Genomic DNA, 23787 nt, shown 5'->3' with positions numbered 1-23787 from the left:
CTTCGCTAGTCAATAATGCCATTAGACAAGTATCGGAGAAGATTCAAGCATTCCTTGAAGGATTATGAAAATTATAGTATCTATTATTCTATATAAATTATATAAGATAAACAAATAGGGACAATACATATCAATATGTATTTATGGATTTTTGGAGTAAAAATTCTTGAATATGTCAAGAGTTAAAGTCATTTCACACGAAAACCAATACTTATTATGATGCATAAAATATGTAACAAACTTGTGTCACTCTCGATCAATCAGAAAATTAAAATATTATATATATATATATATATATATATGGAATTATTACAAGAAAATAATTTATTTAATACTAAATCAAATATTATTATAAAATGTATTGAAATTTTAAATAAATTTAATAAAATTTGATTAAAATGATTAATATAAAGGACTAAATTGGTCTAAAGTTTTAAAATTAACTAGTTTCAAAATTAACTGAAAGTTAAGGGACCAAAAACATAATTAACCCTTTTTAAATTAGTTCTTAATTAATTTAACTATCAATTATAATATTTTATTCATAAGAATGACTATTTTAGTAACTAATAAATTTTTATTTTATAAATTGATATCTAAATTGGTCATTATAATATGACTAACAATTTTTGGTTACTAAAATTAATTCTTATTAAGAGTTCTCTTATAATGAATATATATAATACTTGTATATTTTCTTTATATGAATTATTATATTAAAATCTCTAATTTCACGATAACAAGTGTATGTGTGATTATGTAGATTTAAAACTAAGTTAGTATAATACATTAATTAAATTAATATGATGATCTAAGATCAGCATATCTTTGGTAGATAGAATAAGAACTACTAAAAAAGAAAATATGAATAATTTTTCCAAAATGTAATTTATAATTAAATATTTTAACAAAAACAACTATTACACTAAATAATATAAATACATCGATCATTGGTTCCGGAAGCTTTGTTGATGTGTACGAGGTGGGACCTATAGATACACGTAGCGTGAGTAAGTTAATCTCTATTAATTTATAATTAAAATGGAAGGTTAAAGTTAACCTTCTCCCTTCTCAGTGCCTCGAATCTTCTGAACTGATACAAACGCGTAGTGTCTCTGTATATAAACATCTAAAGGGAGTTCTTTGAAAGTACATACTTTCAGATGACTCATTTGATGACAAGCTTTTGTTGGGCTGTGGACAGTGCCATAAGGAGTGAGACTGCGTCAAATTTGGGAGCATCCCCTGCCCACAGTTTTGCTTCGGTAGTGGACTATGCATTGAGAAGTAGTTCTGCTTCTGAACCAGATTTGGGAACGTCCCGTGTCCCCAGTTTTGGTTCGGGAGTGTTCTACGTGCGCGCTGAAGGGTCATCACCAGTGGGGTCCAATGTCACAGAAGATGTTATTAAAGGCTTACAATTATTCAGCAAAGCTGAGCTTGTAGCAGCGACCAACAACTTCTCGCTTGACAACAAGATTGGTGGTGGTGCTGTGTACATAGGCAAACTCCTTGATGGTCGTGAGGTTGCAATCAAGACGTGTGAAAAGACCTCAATTAAATCTAAATTGGCCTTCTTGTCTCGCCTACACCACAAGAACTTGGTTGGACTAGTTGGGTTCTGCGAAGAGAAAGATGAGAGGCTCTTAGTGTATGAGTACATGAAGAATGGTTCATTGTATTATCATCTGCATGAGAAGAAGAACGCGGAGAAGGGTAGCAGTGTGTTGAATGATTGGAAGTTGAGGATAAAAATTGCTTTGGATGTTGCCCAGGGAATACGATATCTTCATAATCATGCAATTCCATCAATAATTCACAGAAACATAAAGTCTTATAATATTCTTATGGATGCTACTTGGACGGCAAGAGTATCAGTATCAGACTCTGGATTGTGTTTGATGAGTTCAGAAGTTGACCGTGATCACCCACTTGGTTACGGTTTAAATGTATTGACGGGAAAGAGTGATGTGTATGGGTTTGGAGTTGTACTGCTGGAACTTTTAACAGGAAAGAGAGCTATATTCAAGTATGGCGAAGATGGAGGCATATTTGGAACTTTTATGAGTGTGGTGGACTTTGCAGTGCCTCGTATTTTGGCCGGAGAATTGGTTGAAATTTTGGATCCAAGGGTTGGACCACCTGATGTGGACGAGGTAGAGGCAGTTGAATTATTGGCCCATTTAGCTATCGATTGTGTGAATTGGAAAGGGAAAGATAGACCAACCATGGCTCACATTTCGTTCCAGTTAGAGAAGAGAGTTTCGTATTTTGAATCTATTCTTTAGAAATATAAGAGATATGTGCTTTTAGTCAAATTTTTTTATTTTATTTTATTCACATATTTGATATATAATTAAAAATGTAATAAAATATCAATCTTAATAATATTTGAATTTTTATTTTTAAATTTCAATAATAAATAAATATATTTTTTATTTCTATATAAAAATACTTTTTATGTAAAAGAATATTAAAAATAAAGATAAATAATCGATTTAATAATCAGTATTGATTTATTTTAATTTTAATATAATAAAAATTATGCTATAAAAAGTATTAATTTCGTTAATTTTATTTTTAATTAAAATATATGTACATAAATTTAAATTTTTTAATAATTTTATAAATATAAACTATATATTAATATTAATTTTGTTATTTAATATAAGTAGATATCTTGGGTTGGGTTGACAAATAAACTCATCTTGTAGGTATTGTTAACTCATTCCCGACAATGAATTTCTGCATTTAATGGATATGGGAGAATCTCTGACCTTTTCAATTAGTTGCGGAGATGTACATATTTATCATGTCCTCGTACCTATCATAATCTCAATCTCCGTTTAAATTATTAAAATATTTATATTTATTTTCCTTATAAATAGAGTATATCTAGAGCTCAAGTAGTGTAGTTTTGAAGCGAGATCAAAGGCTCAGTCTGGCTGCGAAAGACGAGTATAAGGAACACACATGGTGGTGCGAATGAGAGTTTGTTGTTGGAAGAGAAGAATAAATGAAGTGTATTGCGGTAATTCTTAGAGTTGTCAAAATGGGTTGGAACTCGCGGGCCAACCCGGCTTACCACGGGTTCAGGCTAGGTTAGGTTGAAATTTTTTTACAAATTTTAATATGAGTTGGTTTTTAACCCGGCTCACCTGGGTTGAACCCATGGTGAGCCACCGGCTCACCAACCTGTAAATAAAGGATCACACAATTATTTTTTGTTAAGTTAGATTTTGTATTTGGGTCATCTTAGGTTATTTTTTTAGCCAACACATAGATAATTTGTATTTTTGTGATTTTGATTTGTATTTGGATTGTATTAAAGTTTATTTAGATTTTAATTAGAATGACAATCTACTTTTGACTAATAAAAAAAAATCGTATTTTTTGTAATTAAGTGAATTTGTGAGTCAACTTGCTTAACCCACCAACCTGCGGTGGGCCGGGTCGAGTTGAAATTTTTTTAACTTGTTAATTAATGAATCGGGTTATGTTGATTCACTAAATCAACACGTGGTAGGTCAAGCCAGATCAAACCAGATTATCCGATTTGACGGCTCTAATAATTATCACAGGCGAGAGGCATCATCATGAAAGCATGAAAGGCGAGAGGCATCATCATGAAAGCATGAAAGGTAGGTGCACTAAAATGAAGTTGCAAGAGTTTGGGATTACTTAGAAGGAGAGAGATTATAGTACGAGAAAAAGAAAAAAAAAAAGGCCGATATCAAAAATAAAAGCCCAAAATCTTCTGCACTTCCTCATTTAGCAAGGCTCAGAAAATGAAAATGAAAAAAGGAATTGCCACGTTATGCGCGTGTGTTGAAATGAGTCAAAAAGATCATTTTCGTTTATAATTAAAGTGGATGACTAAAGTTAACCTTCTCCCTTCTGATTGCCTCGATCCTTCTCAACTGGTACGCCTAGTGTCTAGGTATATAAACATCCAAAGGGAGTTCTTTTGAAAGTACATACTTTGTCATGGCTCATTTCATGGGTGATGCAACAAGTTTTTGTTGGGCCGTGGACAGTGCCATAAGTAGTGAGAGCGCCTCAAATCTGGGAGCATCCCCTCCCCATAGTTTTACTTCGGTGGTGGACAATGCATTGAGAAGTAGTTCTGCTTCTGAAGCAAATTTTCTCCCCAGCTTCACTTCGGAGGAGGACAATGTGATAAGGAGTAGTAATGGAGAAAGAACAGACGTGCGCGTTGAAGGGTCATCACCAGTGGCGTCCAATTACACAGAAAATGTTGTTAAAGGCTTCCAATTATTCCGCAAGGCTGAGCTTGTAGCAGCGACCAACAACTTCTCACTTGAGAACAAGATTGGTGGTGGTGCTGTGTTCATAGGCAAACTCCTTGATGGTCGTGAGGTTGCAATCAAGAGGGGACCAAAGAGAAAGACCCCATTTGAGTCTGAATTGGCCTTCTTGTCTCGCCTACACCACAAGCACTTGGTTGGACTAGTTGGGTTCTGCGAAAGGAGACATGAGAAGCTCTTAGTGTATGAGTACATGAAGAATGGTTCATTGTATAATCATTTGCACGAGAAGAAGAATGTGGAGAAGGGTAGCAGTGTGTTGAATGATTGGAAAATGAGGATAAAAATTGCTTTGGATGCTTCCCGGGGAATACAATATCTTCATAATCATGCAGTTCCATCAATTATTCACAGAAACATAAAGTCTTCTAACATTCTTATTGATGCTAGTTGGACGGCAAGAGTATCAGGGTTTGGATTGTGTTTGATGAGTTCAGAAGTTGAGCGTCACCAACAAATAGAAGGAAACGTTGGATACATTGACCCTGAGTACTACGGTTTAAATGTATTGACGACAAAGAGTGATGTGTATGGGTTTGGAGTTGTACTGTTGGAACTTTTAACAGGAAAGAGAGCTATATTCAGGTATGGCGAAGATGGAGGCAACCCAGGGACAATATTTGGAAGTTTTAGGAGTGTAGTGGACTTTGCGGTGCCTCGTATTTCGGGCGGAGAATTCATGGAAATTTTGGATCCAAGGGTTGGACCACCTGGTGTGGACGAGACAGAGGTAGTGGAATTGTTGGCCCATATAGCTATCAATTGTGTGAACAGGAAAGGCAAAGATAGACCATCCATGGCTCACATTTTGGTCCAGTTAGAGAGGAGAGTTTCGTATTTTCAATCTATACTTTAGAAATAAATATAAGAGATATATGTATGTTTAGTCAAATTTTAACTTTTGTTTTATATATATTTATGTATTTTATATATAAAGTAAAATATAATAAAACATCAATCTTAATACTATTTGAATTTTTATTTTTAAATTTCAATAATAAATAAATATATATTTTTAATTTCTATATAAAAAGATTTTTAAAAATTGAAATCTTGTCACCATCCAACTAACGTGTGCTAACAGCAATCGGTCCTATCCTTTTGAGGTTTATTTCTTAGCGAGTGAATTTACTGTGATTTTAAAGCATGTGAACAAGTAGGCTTTTACGAAAACATTCTGCAGTTGCGGCCTAACCGGAGAAAAGAGCTTGTTATTAGATTAGAGCTATTTATATTATTAGTTACATGTTTTCATACATAAAAAAAACTAATTCTTCTTTAATGGAACAAAATACATAAAAATTTAGCCTAACAATATAACTATGTATATCTATTAAAGAGGATCTGGTTTAACTAATCCAAGTTATTGCAAATTTTCTAACCACATGAAAAATTAAACCTAAATCTATTCATGTATGTTTTGTATATGATTCAGAAAATAGCGGAGAACTAGTCTCATACTTTTTTAAATTTTAATTTTTTATAGATCATACATAGATTAAGTTATTAATTATAAATGTCATTTATTTTTAAGAATTATAAAATACTTATATAAACTTAACTCAGTTAGTTCAATTATTAAAAGATATATTTAAAATTATTTTCGTTTCTTACTTTTTTTTAACTTATTCAAACATTTTTATTTTTCATTCTAACCTCTCTCTTTTTCTCTCTGTCATTAGGAAAATAAATTTTATATTTAAGTTAACATACTAATTAGTAGCAGGAAAATTATAGAAAAAACGTGTTTTGAAACCAAGTGCAAAATACACTAAAAAAAGTAGATGTAATTTATGGTTGAAGGTAAGATTAATACTGTTCTTCTTAAAGACTTTGTTTTATAATAAAGCGTATGAATTATCCTATATTATCTTCGAAGTTTAATAGTACGAAAATAAATATTTTGAAAAAGTTAATAAAGTTACTAAATAGAATAATTTTTTTAATTTTTTATAAAAATTATAAAAATAAAATTTTAAGATTTTCCATTTTAGAAAATAATTATTTATTAAAATTTATCAAACAAAACTTTATCAAATTATTATTGATTTTCTGGTAAATATTGAAATGAAAGTTTAGAAGTCAACTTGTGGGATTTTCTTAATTGATCTTTGTTAATCATAATCCTTCTTTTATTCTTTTATTTGTCAAAATGGATCAGTGTTAATAATCTGTTTCATTTTAAATTGCAGCAGGGGACTAGTAGTTGTATTTGGGGCTGACATCTCCTGGAGCTTTGCCTATATTGGACAATGCTGAGGTATCACTTGACTACCTTGCTAACATTACTCAAAATTGTTCAATCCACTTCATAAGTTAGGGTGTTGAGTTCTCCTTATCATGGCACGCTTGTGGGTATTTTTATATATATATATACTCATAAAAATAAATTTATTTTTTTCTAATAAAAGAACAAATAAAATTTTAGCCTAACAATATAACTGTGGATATTTATTAAAGAAATGTAGTTTAATTAATCGAATAAGATATCCAAATTATGTAAATTTTCTACCAACATGCAAACCTAAACTTAATTTTATTATATAATATTTTGTATCATTATAAGAAATTTTTATATAATAACTAATTTTAGTGACAAAAATAATTAGCTATTATCGTAACTAACTTATATACAAAGTTATAAACTAAAAATTATTGGTAATTAAAATATTTTAAAATAGTCTATAAATTGATCATTAATATTAAATACTAAGGTTTTGGTTATCAAAATAACTGGTCTCTAAATTAGTCATAATTAGTGACCAATTCTTTTAGTAATTAAAACTTTACTCGATATTAAAAAAGTGAGTTTGGGAGTGTAAATTTAAGTGAATATAAAGAAAAAATAGAAATGATGTGATGGATATGATAAATAAATAAAATAACTTAATTGATAAGAAAATAAGATTACTGGTTTATCTTTATATATAAAAGTAATTTAAATTAAATTATATATACTGTAAATTATATTATAATGAAATATCAGTTATTATTAAAATGGAAAAAGAGCATTGATAAAATTATGATTTTTAGAAATTAAAATGGAATAAAGTTTTGAAAAATAAGTTAAAAGAAATTAAGTAATAATTTGACATTATGAAATTATTTTAAATTAATTTGTAGTAGTTTAAAATAATGAGTAAATACAAATATAAATACAACACTCACCTTTATTTTCATGCTACAGTACATTAATAGAAAGAAAGAAAGGCTTATAGAACAATTTACTCTGATGATCATATAAGAGACTAATTTAAAAATTATGTTAATTAATAATAATTTTAATTTATAAATATATTTTTAAATCGGTTATTATAATGATTAATTATTTTTTGTTATTAAAATTTATTATTATTTAATTTTTTTAGTGTATGATTAAGAAAATTGCATAAAACTAGTCTCATATACTTTTTATATTAGTTTGTTATATATTTTTTATAGATCATAGATTAAAATACTAATTATAATTATCATTCATTGAAGAATTAAAATAAATTCCTTAACTCATATATACTTCAATTTTTGTTGTCATCTATGACAGTTTTCCTTATAAACATGTGCTTAATTGATGTGTAAAATAAATTTATTTGGTAATAAAGAAAAATACTATTATTATTATTATTACTAACGTAAACACAGGCGCTATCGCGCCTGTGTGTTTAGAGTTTAGGGAAGAATAATTATTGATAATTAAAGAGGAAGAGAAAAAGCAGAAACATTCGATTTTATAAAAAGTTTGTAGAAGTAACGGTCAATTTTTAAAAATTTAATAAATTATTATATTTAAAGGGTAAAATTAGTATTTTAAAATGTGAACACGAAAAGAAGAATTTCTTTTATATATTGTTATAGATTACTTGAAATATATATATATATATATATATATATATATTAATGATTGTAAAAATTAATGAGATTATAATTATAAAAATATATATATAATTTTATAATTTAATTACAGATAATTTTTATTTATTCGTAGATTATTTTTAATTATTTATTTTAAAAAATGCTTAAACTAAAGAAATGGTTAAATAAAAAATAATTAAAAATATTATTTTAGAGTAAAAATTTAAAAAATGTGAACACCAAATAGATGATTTTATTAATAATATAAATTGTTATTTTTATAATTTTAATAATTTATAATAGTAATAATAATTATTATTATTATCTAAAACGCATCCGTTTGTAGATTTAAATATAGATAAAATTTTCAAAATTATTATTATTAATTATTTGAAATATGTAATAAAAACACGTTAATATACCGGCTGTCAACAAACTTAACGCCAAAATTCTTAATTGACTTATCTTAAATTATTTTATATTTTTAAATAAAAATATTATTTTATTCATATCGGTTGCGTGTTGAATAAAAAATTGTGTCTGTTCTCGTCCAAAAAAGAAAGGTCCCTCTCCTTTCTTTATGTTACAAGGAGTTAACCTTCTCCCTTCTCATTGCCTCGAACCTTCTCAATTTTTATATTAAATACATCATTCATTGGTTCTGGAAGCTTTGTTGACGTGTAGGAGGTGAGACCCATAGATACACGTAGCGTGAGTGAGTTAATCTCTATTAATTTATAATTAAAATGGAAGGCTAAAGTTAACCTTCTCCCTTCTCATTGCCTCGAATCTTCTGAACTGATACAAACGCGTACTGTCTCTGTACATAAACATCTAAAGGGAGTTCTTTGAAAGTACATACTTTCAGATGACTCATTTGATGACAAGTTTTTGTTGGGCTGTGGACAGTGCCATAAGGAGTGAGACTGCGTCAAATTCGGGATCATCCCCTGTCCATAGTTTTGCTTCGGTAGTGGACTATGCATTGAGAAGTAGTTCTGCTTCTGAACCAGATTTGGGAACGTCCCGTGTCCCCAGTTTTGGTTCGAGAGTGGACTATGTGATCAGTAGCAGTGATGGAGAAAGAACAGATGTGCGCGCTGAAGGGTCATCACGAGAGGCGTCCAGTGTCACAGGAAATCTTGTAAGAGGCTTCCAATTATTCAGCAAGGCTGAGCTTGTAGCAGCGATCAACAATTTCTCACTTCAGAACAAGATTGGTGGTGGTGCAGCGTACATAGGCAAACTCCTTGATGGTCGTGAGGTTGCAATCAAGAGGGTTGAAAGAATGATCTCAATTAAATCTAAATTGGCTATCTTGCCTCGCCTACACCACAAGCACTTGGTTGGACTAGTTGGGTTCTGCGAAGAGAAAGACGAGACGCTGTTGGTGTACGAGTACCTGAAGAATGGGGCGCTGTATGATCATTTGCACGAGAAGAAGAATGTGGAGAAGGGTAGCAGTGTGTTGAATGATTGGAAAATGAGGATAAAAATTGCTTTGGATGCTTCCCGGTGTATAGAATATCTTCATAATGCAGTTCCATCAATTATTCACAGAGACATAAAGTCTTCTAACATTCTCATTGATGCTACTTGGACGGCAAGAGTATCAGATTTTGGATTGTCTATGATGAGTCCAGAACCTGACCGTGATCACCGACCAATGAAGGCAGCAGGAACCGTTGGATACATTGATCCTGAGTACTACGGTTTAAATGTATTGACGGCAAAGAGTGATGTGTATGGACTTGGAGTTGTACTGCTGGAACTTTTAACAGGAAAGAGAGCTATATTCAAGTATGGCGAAGATGGAGGCATATTTGGAACTTTTATGAGTGTGGTGGACTTTGCAGTGCCTCGTATTTTGGCTGGAGAATTGGTGAAAATTTTGGATCCAAGGGTTGGACCACCCGACGTGAATGAGGCAGAGGCAGTGGAATTAGTGGCCTATATAGCCCTCCATTGTGTGAATTTGGAAGGGAAAGATAGACCAACCATGACTGACATTGTGAACAATTTAGAGAGGGCTTTGGCTATTTGAGAGAGTAGCCATCATAGCATTTCCAGTGGCTCTATCTCTGTTGTTTCCGAATGATAAAAGTTCAGCCCCGGAAAAGGGGACAAAATATTGAAAATTTTGTGAATTCTTATTCATTTTTCTCAATTCCATATCTTCATTCATTCTTTCCATTATGGGTATTCCGTGCCTGTTAAGATTTAGAGTATATTATGCTGTGATTTGTAGATTGTAGAATCTCAGAAACTTGCCTATTGCCTAGCAGAATAAAAGAGCAGTTATTGCAAGAAACAAGTAATTAAGAATTAGAAGATTGTGGATTGTTATGTAAAAGTATTTATGATAGACATGGAGTGGGAGAAGGAATAAAGCGAGATTCTTGGGGGGTTGAGTTGAGGAGGATATGGAAAGATAGGGATGAGTTGGGGAGCGAAAAGGGGAAGAGGAGAGGAAGTAGGAAGGAAGAAAAGAGACGAGATAGCAGTGGGAAACAGAAAGAGAGAGAGAGAGACGAAAAAGGAAGAGATAGTTCTTGTTTGATCTTGATCAGCTCATCTCGGTAAGGTCAGGATCAGAACAATAATACTTGTGTATTTTTTTATATGAATTATATTTAAAACTAAGCTAGTATAATACATTAATTAAATTAATATGATGATCTAAGATAAGCATATCTTTCGTAGATAGAATAAGAACTACTAAAAAAGAAATATAAATAATTCTTTTCAATAAATATAAATAATTTTTCCAAAATGTAATTTATAATTAAATATTTTAACAAAAATAACTATTATACTAAATAATATAAATGAAAAATGATTTTTTAACTATTAAATTTTAACAATTTTTTCTTATCATCTTCTAAATGATTTTCTATTTTGCTGCTGAACCCAACAAAAAGAAGGCATTTATGACGTTGTCTCATGTACTAGAATATATAATCGTTATGACCTTAGCACTAGTGCAGATTGTAAATTTAGTAAAAAGTTCAATCGCCAAGTAGAAAAAGTATCAGAGTTATATGATAAAAACTATCTGTCCATTTCATTTTAATTTGCAAGAGAAAGTGTGTGTGTGTATCTGTATCTGCGCTTTCATCAGTTGAGATGAGAAGGTGCGAGGTAAGGCAAGGGAAACCTCCCTCTCCACCAACCATTCCTAGCCAATTCAAATTCCAATTATCTCAACAAATTCAAACTATTAACAATTAAAATCACTGTTAATTATCTCCACGTGTAATAATAAATATTACTTTGACCGTTGAATTAATAATTAAGCAAAATCTTATTGCAGAGGTAAAAAAAGTTGATTGGAAGAGAGCTTACAGAGAGTCCTTGGTTAGTAGAGGTTAGTTATTGATAAAGCTTATACTTAGTAAAACTATTATTTCAATTATTTATAGTCTTTTTAGTTGAAAAGCTTGTGACCTATTCATAATATTAAATAAAATATACTTTTTATAGTAATTTGTAATATTTTTTGAAACGTCATTAGGGGTGGTGTTTTTTAAAAGGATTTTATTTTATTCACTCTCCACTCATAAGACGTGATTTTTTTACTAAATAAGATATTAATGATCATAAAAAAATAAACTTACTTTATTTTTCTTTTTTATTATTATTATTATTATTATTGGCCCATATAGCTATCAATTGTGTGAACAGGACAGGGAAAGATAGACCATCCATGGCTCACATTTTGGTCCAGTTAGAGAGTAGAGTTTCGTATTTTCAATCTATACTTTAGAAATAAATATAAGAGATATATGTATGTTTAGTCAAATTTTAAATTTTATTTTATTCATATATTTTATATATAATACTCCGTTAACGGTGTTACAAAACAGAACCAAATAAAACACGAATTGTCAGAATGAGAACCATTTTAAATATTCGGTAAACATGATGACCATTTTAAACATTCTATCAAAATTTAAGCCTTAATTATAAATGTCATTTATTTTTAAGAATTATAAAATAGTTATATAAACTTAACTCAGTTAGTTCAATTATTAAAAGATATATTTAAAATTATTTTCGTTTCTTACCTTTTTTTAACTTATTCAAACATTTTTATTTTTCATTCTAACCTCTCTTTTTTTTCTCTCTGTCATTAGGAAAATAAATTTTATATTTGTGTTAACATACTATCTAACAAATCAGTGCATATCTAACAAACCAATTGTTGAAGACTTACAATTATTCAGGCAGGCTGAGCTTGTTAGCGACCAACAATTTCTCAATTCACAACAAGATTGGTGCTGGAAGGCTGGGTGTTGTGTACATAGGCAACCTCGTTCTCGTTGATGGTCGTGAGGTTTCGATCAAGACGGGTGAAAGTATTGACAAACAAGTTCAATTACGGAGAAATACTCTCTATATTTAGATTTGTTGTATCTTGCAATGAAGCACTATATGGTTCTTTTATAGGCCTTTGGACATGATCATTTAACTATATTCATTAAATATAACTACTATGTAACTCACAATTAATGAATTCTATTGCATGTTTAATCAATGTAGACCCACTCTCAACCTTTTGCAATCTCCTCGACAATTAATATAGTAACTTCCAACTATCCACATTTAAGTTTACCCAACAAAAACTCCCGTAAACTTAAATGTTCTTCTTATGCTTCATTCTGACTATCATCTTATTGTTCTCTAATAGAGAAGATGCCAGCGGCTTTATAAACATATCTGCAGCTTGTGCTCGACATTTGACGTGCTCCAACTCTACATTTCCTTCTTTCACTTGTTCTCAGATGAAGTGAAATTGAACATCAATGTGCTTGCTTCTCTCATTATTGACTGGGTTCTTTGCCAATTAATGACCGACTTGTTATCACCTCGGATCACAGTCTCCTTTTCTTGCTTCAATTCCAATTTGCTTAGAAGGTTTCTAAGGCAAACTACACGGGAGACACTCCAGGATGCTGCAACATACTCAGCTTCTCATGTTGATAGAGGTCCAATAGGTTGTTTCTTTGAAACGCAGATGAACACTGTGCTTCCCATGAAAAATACATATCTAAACGTGTTTTTCCGATCATTAACCAGGTTAAGCGTCAGTTCATCGAAATAGAAATTTTAAGAAAAATTTGATTGGAATAGGAATCCATTTCTTCTTCTTTTTGATTCCCTTGTTTTTCTCAAAATAGGAATATGGGAATAATGAAAATATTTGTTTGATTGAAAGAGTATTTTCAATTCCTATAAGATACATAGAATACATTACACTACTAAAATATAATAGAATCAAGATAGATTTTCTATTTGAAAACATATCCACACTGGTCGCTGTCTGAATTGAATAGCCACCTAATCGGTAATCATGTATCCTAATATTCGTAAGGCCTTTGACAGTGGATCCTTTCACAGGTTGTACTTTGTCTGTTTAAGGTCGTCGCTGACTTCCACGTTGACGTAGGGCATAATTTTGGCGCCAGCAATGACACCAAATTAATGGTTGCTGATCACCCAGAAGGGACGGTGTAAGAAAGATACTTGGGTGTGGGTCTCTTTCCTTGGAGTAGGAAAAGGGTTAAAAGTTTCACTTTCTCAACTTCTAGTAGGGATGTAGCTGCAACTCCATGTTTTACTTTGGCACTAAACTAAGCTAGTATAATACATTAATTAAATTAATATGTTGATCTAAGATCAGCATCTCCTCTTTGGTAGATATAAATAATTTTATCAAAAAACAACTATTACATTAAATAATATAATTAGGGCGGTATATTTTTTTTAAAAAAAAAAAGGGATTTTCGTGTAGATTCAATATAAACATATAATCAAAGGATGGCTAAAGTCAACCTTCTCCCTTTTCATTGCCTCGAACCTTCTCAACTATAATACGCGTAGTGCCTCTGTATGTAAACATCCAAAAGGAGTTTTTGGAAAGTACATACTTTCATATGGCTGATTTCACTGCGGATGATGCAACAAGTTTTGGTTGGGCTGTGGACAATGCCATAAGGAGTGAGACTGCGTCAAATTTGGGAGCATCCCCTGCCCATAGTTTTGCTTCGGTAGTGGACTATGCATTGAGAAGTAGTTCTGCTTCTGAAGCAGATTTGCACCCCAGTTTTGGTTCGAGAGTGGACTATGTGATAAGGACTAGTAATGGAGAAAGAACAGGTGGGCGCGCTGAAGGGTCATCACCAGAAGCTTCCAATGTCACAGAAAATGTTGTTAAAGGCTTCCAATTATTCAGCAAGGCTGAGCTTGTAGCAGCGACCAACAATTTCTCACTTGACAACAAGATTGGTGGTGGTGCTGTGTTCATAGGCAAACTCCTTGATGGTCGTGAGGTTGTAATCAAGAGGGGTCAAAAGGCCTCAATTAAATCTAAATTGGCCTTCTTGTCTCGCCTACACCACGAGAACTTGGTTGGACTAATTGGGTTCTGCGAAAGGAGACATGAGAAGCTCTTAGTGTATGAGTACATGAAGAATGGTTCATTGTATGATCATTTGCATGAGAAGAAGAATGTGGAGAAGGGTAGCAGTGTGTTGAATGATTGGAAAATGAGGATAAAAATTGCTTTGGATGCTGCCCGGGGAATACAATATCTTCGTAACCATGCAGTTCCTTCAATTATTCACAGAAACATAATCTCTCCTAATATTCTTATTGATGCTACTTGGACGGCAAGAGTATCAGTATCAGACTTTGAATTGTGTTTGATGAGTTCAGAAGTTGACCGTGATCACCCACTTGGATACGGTTTAGATGTATTGACGGGAAAGAGTGATGTGTATGGGTTTGGAGTTGTACTGCTGGAACTTTTAACAGGAAAGAGAGCTATATTCAAGTATGGCGAAGATGGAGGCATATTTGGAACTTTTATGAGTGTGGTGGACTTTGCAGTGCCTCGTATTTTGGCCGGAGAATTGGTTGAAATTTTGGATCCAAGGGTTGGACCACCTGATGTGGACGAGGTAGATGCAGTTGAATTATTGGCCTATTTAGCTATCGATTGTGTGAATTGGAAAGGGAAAGATAGACCAACCTTGTCTGTCATTTTGGTCCATTTAGAGAGGAGAGTTTCGTATTTTGAATCTATACTTTAGAAATATAAGAGATATGTATTTTTAGTCAAATTTAAAATTTTATTTTATTCACATATTTTATATATAAATAAAAATGTAATAAAATATCAATCTTAATAATATTTAAATTTCAACTAGTAACTTCTAAATAAATATTTAAAAATTTGGATACATGCAACAACATTTTTCACACATAAACTGTAAAGGTCCAACCAAAAAGGCTTCAGTGGCTCAAAAATCAACAAATTTATTCGTCCAAAATTTCCTAAAATTTCAACTTCGGAAACACTCAAGATGTATAAATGTCTATTCTTCCTAGTCTAGGATTAAAAAATGTATGGAACCATAAAAAGCACATTAAACTTACATCAGATATATCCACATTGAAAGGGAAGAAAAATAATGTAATCAGAGTGACAAAAAGGGGTAATCATTTGATTCGAGAATATCTTTGTCTTCGATCATCCACTTCATTCATCCAATCAGAGAGCCATAAAAGTCCATTGTACCCATAAGATGTAGCAGCAACAAGTATGATCAAAATAAATACAAAAAGAAGAAGCCGCTTCGCTCCGGAAATTATTTTCTGTTCAATGATTACATTCTCAGGTGGGTTAGCAAAGAAAAAGACAACTGAAACTTAAATATAACTCGATGGTTAAGAAAAGAGTAATGATATTTTGAAACACATTACATTCATTTAACACAGTGTAGGAGTAAAATAATCATTAAAAAAAAGTGAACTTTTGTATTTATAAAATACAAGAAAGTATGAACGATGGTGAAAGATACCGTCAAATAAGTGTAAAAAAATATGATTCCTCTTAAGAAAGGTAAACATTACTTGAAGTTTTGATGTTTCCTTGGATTCAAGAACCCGTTCCCTCCTTTTTCTTCGCTTTCGAACTGATTTATCTGCATCTTGATCTTGTACCTTCAATAATTACTAAAGTATTAGACACTGCCACAGCACATCTCAATAAAAGGAACATAATTTAGAAATTTGAGTAGATAGTTTATGCACTGACAGTGTGAAGTATCATCAAATCAGAAATAGACGTATGTGGTATGTTTATTAACTTTTATATCGTATTGGTTGAAATTTCAATTTTAGAACCTTTGATTTCTTATGTATGCATCTATGTAGGGGTATTGTCAATGGTATAAAATGAGGCTAACATTCTCATAATGTAATGAACGTATAATATTTATAGTTTATGCACTGACAATTTGTTTCCGCAAAATAAATGTGTATATGGCACAATAATTTCTTATTTATAGTTTATGCACTGACAATTTCACTATTTCATTATTCTTTTTTTCTTCCCTCTCTTAAAGGAGAAAGTATCATATTTGTAATTTGATGAAACAACAGAGCATCCAAAAATACACACACTACTTTTTGCCAGACATCAATATCTATATGTATTTTTGATTTGGTATATAACTCTAACTTTGTCATGATATTTATCAAGACCATAAATGACACTGCAAACACGAAGATGCCTGTACAAAAGGAAGAATTCTATAAGTGTGAACAAACCTTATAAATAAAGTATAAAAAGGATTATAGAGTATGTGTGGAAAGTTCTGACAGAATCATGATTACCTCGGTAACCCTAGGTTTACGCAATTGTAGCTCTGACTCAACAACCTGCACTTTACTCTTACAATCAGAATTGCAAGGAATTAGTCCAATTCCAAATTGATTTTTTGGTGTATCCCTTGGATGGCAACCCATAACATGATACGCTGCTTGAACATCTTGACAAACCCACTCCTTTTTCAGTGTATGACATTTGCAGCGAACTGTGACCTGTGAAGAATGATCCATATTTTTAGAAGTCGAATTGAATCAACAATAGGTGTATTCATTTGTTTAGAATGCAGTAGCAAGAAAAGAAAACTAGTACAAAAACATCGCTTGAGCTAATTGTGTTATAACTATTGAGTCATGTAGTACCTTTTTACAGCATTTCTCTGCATTTGTGCACTCACCAGGATGGCAAGTCTCTGGGCATAGATGCGTACAATTTGGCAACTTTCTGCAAACCATGAGAAAAATAGGGCTGTCATATAATTTTACTAACCAATTAATAGAACAAGAAACAAGGAAGAGAGAGGAACCAAAGTCTAACAGAGATTTAAAACTTACAGTTGAATTCAAGGGCTAAATAAACTAGATTTTAAAAAAAAATTGCTAGTCTCTAATTACCTATGACATGGCCCACCACATGAACGGACGGTCTCTTGATCCTTTGCAGATAAGCTATTGTAATATATACACTCAAACACATGAACCATTGCACCGCAGTGACATGACCGCTTAATGAGCACCTTGCATGGAGGACAGTCTCCAGGATGGCATGACCGAGGGCAATGGTGTGGACATGCAGGCTCTCTTTCCTGATCGATGCAGTTAACACATCAAGCAACAAACTATCAGTTCTAATTTTGAAAGCATACAGGAGAGTTTCTCAATTTTACACGGGAAGACAAATGAGAAACTTCATTGAGCATAAATCCAGTGATAAAACATAGAGATTACATCAAAAACCATAAATGACAAAGGCACCAGAGCAATATAAATAGTAAAATGAAATGGACTAATGGAATTAAGGAGGATCTAACACCTTTTGGCAAGAAAGATAACAATCTTCACATGGTTCACTTCCTCGTAATTGGTTATCCAAGGCATGGCAGGTTTTTGTACAATAATGATTGCCACATGGTAGAGGATTACCACATAAATTTTCACAGGAGAACTGTGATTTATCAGAGCAAACCATCTGACAGTAGGGTGAAAAGAAAACAGGAACTGTATTAGCAACAAAAAAGAAGTTGCTTTTGGGCAAAATAATCAAATATTGCATGTGGAAGTTCATATAGAGCTTTGAAGATAAGCAAAACAAACCATTCTGTCAGCTCCAATGTGTTGTCCAACACATGATCTCCACACAAGTTCAGGGCAAGGAGGGCATGGAGTGCCAGGAACACCTTCACTTTGTTGTATAATCTTCTTTTTCTTTGGTTTCAGAGTAAATTCTGGATTAGGAGGAGGCTTAGGACCATGACACCTTCACAAAGACAAGAGTTGAGGAAAGATATTACCCAAAAGTTAAATGTATGGACTGGTTGTTAACTCGTGTGATACTAGATTCTAATGAACCACATGCATTACTATGTCAAGACTCAAGAACATGAGTACAGACCACTGAATCTTTGTTTTAGGACTTTCAATTCATGCTAAATGCTCAAAAAATCCAAAGTCCTAACACACAGGCATTAATTTTATCATAAATAAAGAGAAATTTCTATCAAACCTTAATTTGCATGCATGGCCACATTGGTACTCATTGGCACAAGGTAGCCGACAAGGATGGCAGGCTCCATAATGGCATTTATGTGGCTACACAAAAACATAAGTTGTTAACATAAAAATAAAAAATATGAACCAACAAAAATTAAGAATACACTTCCTTTCCGTAAAACTAAAGAAAATATAAGTATAATAATGATATCTATGGATAGTTTTCTAATCATTCAGATTTATAGAAAAGCAACACTAGAAATTCGCCATGAATATATACAGGATATTTCTTTTATAAAAAATAATTGTATACTGAAATGTAATCCTCCATTTTTAAATAACTGTACCAAGCATTGAATGACATCAGCTTTATTATTTAATGGAAAATTTCAACACCAGAAACGGTTACAAATAGAACAGGAAGCTCTATTTCATTCAAATAAAAAGCTCTATTTCGATTATGGAATTTGTGAAGAAATCCAAGAACATAATAATACTCAAGAAAGTATATTCTATTGTACAGACTTATTATTGCTCTTTTACAAAATTAAAAATTTAAATTTAGTAATATACACAGCCCGATTTTTTAATAAATAAATCTGTAAAATTTTATTTGAAAGCAAGAGCAAAGAATACTTGAAGCTACAACTGGTGTTAGATTGAAGAAATATGAAAGACCTAAAGCTACAAATTAATAAATCTTTTTATATCAGTTAAAAAGCAAAGCTAAACTCATGACTTGTAATAAGAGAAAATAACAGTGATGAAATAGGGATAGCAACAGGTAACACGTCATATAAATGGTTATACGCAAACCAAATGAAAAGGCCGTATGACAGAAACCTGCTCCAAACTCATTGAAAATACTCTACAATATCACAGGCCTGTCTTGGTAGAAAATGATCATACTATAAAATGATAATACTTCAAGTTAAATCCATTAAATTAGAGATTATATTAAGGATAAATAGACAAATTTATACTTCATATGATTAACTTCTGCTCAAATACTAAGGATCTCATCTTAATATTTGAAATCAGCCACAATGTTGAGAATTAGATACTCGTGATGATTTTGATGAGATAAGCTTCTTTACATAAAATTTTAAATGTCAAATGCACATTTTATCTTTGACAGTAAGCACAACTTCAAATTTTAAACCTCACGGAGAACCAAATCTTATTATCTTTTCCGACTTTCACTTATATTCCAATTATAAAGATTATTTGTCTGTTATATCAAGAGCACAACCATGAATAGGAGACCACGGATCAAATCCCAAGAACATAATGGGAAATTAAAATTATTTCATTTTAAATCTCTAAAAGGTTTGATAAACCACAGTAGAATGGGGATGGACACCCTATTAAATATATCATATTACCATTAAGAGAAAAAAGAGACATTGTTTTTTCTAAATTATTTTCCTCTACCATAGCTTCAGCAGACTATAAATTCAGTTTATCTCTGATTGAAAATGTAAACGCCTGAGTAAAAACAAGTAATATCAAATGGTACCTTGCAATTTGACGCATGCCGACATAAAGGAGGTATAGGACATCGTTTGGGACATCTAGGAGGTTTTTGGTCCATTTCCGTACCACAAGGAACCTGGTAGAAAATCCACCACTCAGCACAATACATTTCAGGCCAGTTTTACTAAAAATTGAAGAAATCCAAGCACATAGGATCAAGTTCCAGAATATCATATAAGATAACAGTGCCATTTTTTACAAAAGGAAAAGAGAAAATAGACCACCATAAACAAACACAGAAGAAATAATAAAGAATACCAGTGTTTTTGTGTGCGTGTTTACTGACCCCAAACAACCGGCAAGATTAAGATCAATTTACTTATATTAAAATACAAAATTCCAAAGGAAATAGCATTAAGTAACCCATTGTTTACATGATCCCTGAACTCCCAATTTATTAAATAAAAATGCACTAAACAAGGCTGGTCTCACAAGTAATATAAAATAGGAACATCACACTGACTACAAAATATAGCACATAAATTAACACTGATAAACCTCCACATTTGATATTATGCATTTAACTTTGACGTTTCCCAGAATATTTTCAAAACTTTAAATGACTTTTCCATTGTTTAAATTACCACTGTATTACAACACAATGATAATTGTTCAAAAATAAAGATGATATTTTGTTAATCAACTGTTCAACACCAAAGAGACCTCCACACAATTAAATCAAACCTGCTAATGACAATTATGAGCTCAGATTTTCTTTTTCATATAAAAAAAGTTTGCAAGTCACAGCCCTGAAATAATTGAGGTTTTCGCTTTTGGTTCTTCAAACATGTAAAATAAATTCTTCTTAAGTGTTCCTTCTGAAAGCAATCAAATTACTCCTGAGTCCAACATCATCTGGCCATCAACTTCCATGAAGTAATCAGTTAATAGTATTATTTTACAGAGGCGTGTTAACAGTTAAACAATAATTTAAGTTCAAGAATGTCAAGTTTCAGAAAAAACAATTATAACAGGGCTTTCCAATAATCACAAACATGCACATTTGAATAATTATCTTTCATGAAACAGGATAAGATCATGCAACAATTTAGATGTACTCTCACGGATAAATCCAGATGTCCGCATTCATTCATACCTCAAATCGTGTCTCTCCACACGCACATGAAATTGTCACCATTATTGGGCAAGGAGCACAAGGACCTCTGCAAGAACAAACTTAAGTATCATGATGATGTATTCTTCCCAAGCTAGAGATTAAAATACAGTTTTGTACACATGATCTGAATAAGAGATCCTTTTGGTTCCTATATTCTTTTTAAATAATAATAATAATAATAATAATATGTTCCTTCTCTATCTAGTCCATTGTGATCACATTTTATGACACATGAGTCGAGATTCATGAGCCAAAAAGACCTCGGTAGCAGCATATGGATAAGAACTTAGAAGAGCTTATTGTTGCAGGCAGATAACAAGAATCAGCCCTAAGGCAGTCGGGATGGCCTGATCTCAGCCTAAAAGTGACCTTGCATGGGTTTCAGACTAAAAAATAAACAGGCTGACCTTACTTCAGCTCAGATATAATATCATACATAGTTTCACTTATGGGAATCATGAATCTAAGTTTTAAAAAACAAAGTAGTATTTCAGTTATTCACCTAGTTGCCTAAAGGATTACAAATCCAGCTCTAGGTAACACAGACAGGGGACATACCTATGGCATGGAGAAGGGCATTTATGGTTCTTACATCGAAGCCTCCTTCCGCATACCTAACAATTTTCATAAACGAAAAAATAATCAATGTCATCGCCATCATAACTCATAAGTCTCTTGCCAAAACAAAGCAGCTACCAAAACATGCACGCACCTCTGAGCAAGGAGGGCAATCCCCATCACAGCAGCGCCGTTTGCAAGCATGCCGACCACAGTCACGCATCCTCTGGCACTTCCTTTCACATGCCAAATCTTGATAGCAAGGAACCTACTCTAAGTTCAATCAACCTCACCAACCACAAACCAAAACACATCCAAATTCAAAAAAACAGAAATCACTTACATCTTTCTTGAGGCTCCCGCATCGACAGGACTTCTTCACAACAACCCTACAAGTCTCAACGCACTGTCCACGGTGGCATCGCTCTGGGCACCTGTGGTAGCCACAGGGCAACATCTTATCACAGGTAGCTCCACAAAGCTGTACAGAAGCATCACAAGGCATTCCTTCATAAACCCTTTTCCCACAAGGACATGTTCTCTTCCCCTTAAGGGGACACTCACCACACTCACCTGAATGACACCCTCTCTCACAAACATGCTTCCCACAGCTAAGCCTCTTCTCACACGGATGATCACACTGAAAAACACGATCACAACACTCCTTCTCCTCTTTCACCTTCCCACACTGGCAGCCATACACGCCACGGGTCCAGCAAGGAGGGCAAGTGCCACGGTGGCAAACCTCGGTGCAACGGTGAACCCCACAATCCAAAACCCTGGAACACGAATTATTACATGAAAATTCCTTGAATCCACATCGTCGAACATCTTCAATGCACCCACAAAAGCATCGAACTTTAACGAGTTTGGGGCAAGAGGGGCACGGCCCGGGATGGCAGAGTAACAAGCAATGGTGCCCGCAATTGTGTTTCAACGGTCTTCCGCAAACCTCACCGCAAGAGTGTGGCAAAACCCACGGATCGTTGGGAGGGTTCTCCACCTTCCCGCAGAAGCAGAGATACATTTTGGGAATGAGAGATTTGGGGTACTCCGATCTGCATTTGGGGCAGTTCCAGAGGGCGGTATCGGAGGCTGTGGCGGCGGAGATGGGGAGACGAGTGGCAGCGCGTGCGGCGGCAAGGTCCGATGCCTGGCGGGCCCAGCTCTGGATGCAGATGAGGTGGAAGACGGCAAAGCAGAGGGAGGAGCATGACCAAGTGGGGTCCGAGGGTTTGATCCGTTCGAGGCAGATGAGGCACGAGAGAGCACCGGCGGAGGATGACGTCAGGAATGATTGGATCTTCGATAGGTCGGCGCCGGAGTGGCCGGAGAATTCGAGGTATGGCTTGAAGATGGAGTCGGAGAGGTCGGAGTGGCGGTGTGTCTCCGTGCCGGAGGGAAGGCCGTCTGCGTCGGAATCAGAGTCGGAGAGTATGGTTGGCGGCGGTGGCGGAGAAGGATGAGAGTGGGGACGAGGCCAGGCTGATTTCATGTTGGCAGTGATGTCTGATGGGACTCTGCCTCAGCTTCTTTACGCTGTTGATGTTCTTGTCTTCTTACTTCAACACTCTTTTCTTTGTTTGTTCATTTTTGTTTCGATTTTAGACGTGCAATGGTTTTTTTAAACCTACTATATCTTACTCTGGTAGGAGTAATAATACGTACTCTTTTATGTTTTAAAAATAATTTTTTCATCTCCGTAATTTTTTTTAATTTTAGTTTTATAAAAAACGATCCGTTCATCAAATCTAATTAAACAATGGAAAATAAGGTGTTTAAAACAAAAAATAACCACAATTAAAGAATCAAAATAAAAATAACCTCACAACAACTCGAGGAAAGCGATTATTTTTAACACTTCAATTTTATAATTAAAATTTATTAAAGCTCTGCTTTTGATAAATTTATGTCAAGAAGATCATTATAAAAGAAAATTTTGCGAGTATGAAGAATAGATCCACTATAATTGATATTTTACAAGAAAATGTGATAACATTCCTCACACAGGTGTCT

General features: G+C 33.2%; 5 protein-coding genes across 5 annotated transcripts; 4 read left to right on the top strand and 1 right to left on the bottom strand.

Moving 5' to 3' along the window:
- Positions 1-1138: 1138 nt before the first annotated feature.
- Positions 1139-2336, top strand: LOC114193479 (putative serine/threonine-protein kinase-like protein CCR3). The gene has a single exon (XM_028083337.1). It carries the CDS (start codon positions 1164-1166, stop codon positions 2286-2288), a length of 1125 nt encoding a protein of 374 aa, XP_027939138.1. The 5' UTR covers positions 1139-1163; the 3' UTR covers positions 2289-2336.
- A 1415-nt stretch (positions 2337-3751) lies between these two features.
- Positions 3752-5241, top strand: LOC114193322 (putative serine/threonine-protein kinase-like protein CCR3). Its single transcript, XM_028083100.1, has one exon. The coding sequence runs from the start codon at positions 3988-3990 to the stop codon at positions 5182-5184; it is 1197 nt and encodes a 398-aa protein (XP_027938901.1). The 5' UTR covers positions 3752-3987; the 3' UTR covers positions 5185-5241.
- Positions 5242-8964: 3723 nt separating this feature from the next.
- Positions 8965-10370, top strand: LOC114193400 (putative serine/threonine-protein kinase-like protein CCR3). Its single transcript, XM_028083220.1, has one exon. It carries the CDS (start codon positions 9046-9048, stop codon positions 10219-10221), a length of 1176 nt encoding a protein of 391 aa, XP_027939021.1. The 5' UTR covers positions 8965-9045; the 3' UTR covers positions 10222-10370.
- A 3728-nt stretch (positions 10371-14098) lies between these two features.
- On the top strand, positions 14099-15294 carry LOC114181103 (putative serine/threonine-protein kinase-like protein CCR3). The gene has a single exon (XM_028067452.1). It carries the CDS (start codon positions 14114-14116, stop codon positions 15269-15271), a length of 1158 nt encoding a protein of 385 aa, XP_027923253.1. The 5' UTR covers positions 14099-14113; the 3' UTR covers positions 15272-15294.
- Positions 15295-15449: 155 nt separating this feature from the next.
- On the bottom strand, positions 15450-23383 carry LOC114191760 (NF-X1-type zinc finger protein NFXL2). Its single transcript, XM_028081141.1, has 13 exons — positions 22115-23383; positions 21926-22039; positions 21772-21827; positions 21193-21259; positions 20080-20172; positions 18574-18659; positions 18165-18327; positions 17884-18039; positions 17466-17656; positions 17214-17295; positions 16860-17066; positions 16095-16184; positions 15450-15836 (listed from the first exon to the last, which is right to left on the bottom strand). Exons 1-13 carry the CDS (start codon positions 23264-23266, stop codon positions 15681-15683), a joined length of 2613 nt encoding a protein of 870 aa, XP_027936942.1. The 5' UTR covers positions 23267-23383; the 3' UTR covers positions 15450-15680.
- Positions 23384-23787: the final 404 nt, after the last annotated feature.

This window comes from Vigna unguiculata, chromosome 1 (assembly GCF_004118075.2).
Source record: "Vigna unguiculata cultivar IT97K-499-35 chromosome 1, ASM411807v1, whole genome shotgun sequence".
NCBI lineage: Eukaryota > Viridiplantae > Streptophyta > Magnoliopsida > Fabales > Fabaceae > Vigna > Vigna unguiculata.
This window is presented reverse-complemented; position numbering and strand designations above follow the sequence as displayed.

Coding starts and splice junctions, on each gene's coding strand:
- LOC114193479 (XM_028083337.1), top strand. CDS start 1,164: ATGACTCATTTGATGACAAGCTTTTGTTGGGCTGTGGACAGTGCCATA.
- LOC114193322 (XM_028083100.1), top strand. CDS start 3,988: ATGGCTCATTTCATGGGTGATGCAACAAGTTTTTGTTGGGCCGTGGAC.
- LOC114193400 (XM_028083220.1), top strand. CDS start 9,046: ATGACTCATTTGATGACAAGTTTTTGTTGGGCTGTGGACAGTGCCATA.
- LOC114181103 (XM_028067452.1), top strand. CDS start 14,114: ATGGCTGATTTCACTGCGGATGATGCAACAAGTTTTGGTTGGGCTGTG.
- LOC114191760 (XM_028081141.1), bottom strand. CDS start 23,266: ATGAAATCAGCCTGGCCTCGTCCCCACTCTCATCCTTCTCCGCCACCG. Junction 22,040..22,114: donor GCGGGAGCCTCAAGAAAGAT/GTAAGTGATTTC, acceptor AACTTAGAGTAG/GTTCCTTGCTATCAAGATTT. Junction 21,828..21,925: donor ATTGCCCTCCTTGCTCAGAG/GTGCGTGCATGT, acceptor GAAAATTGTTAG/GTATGCGGAAGGAGGCTTCG.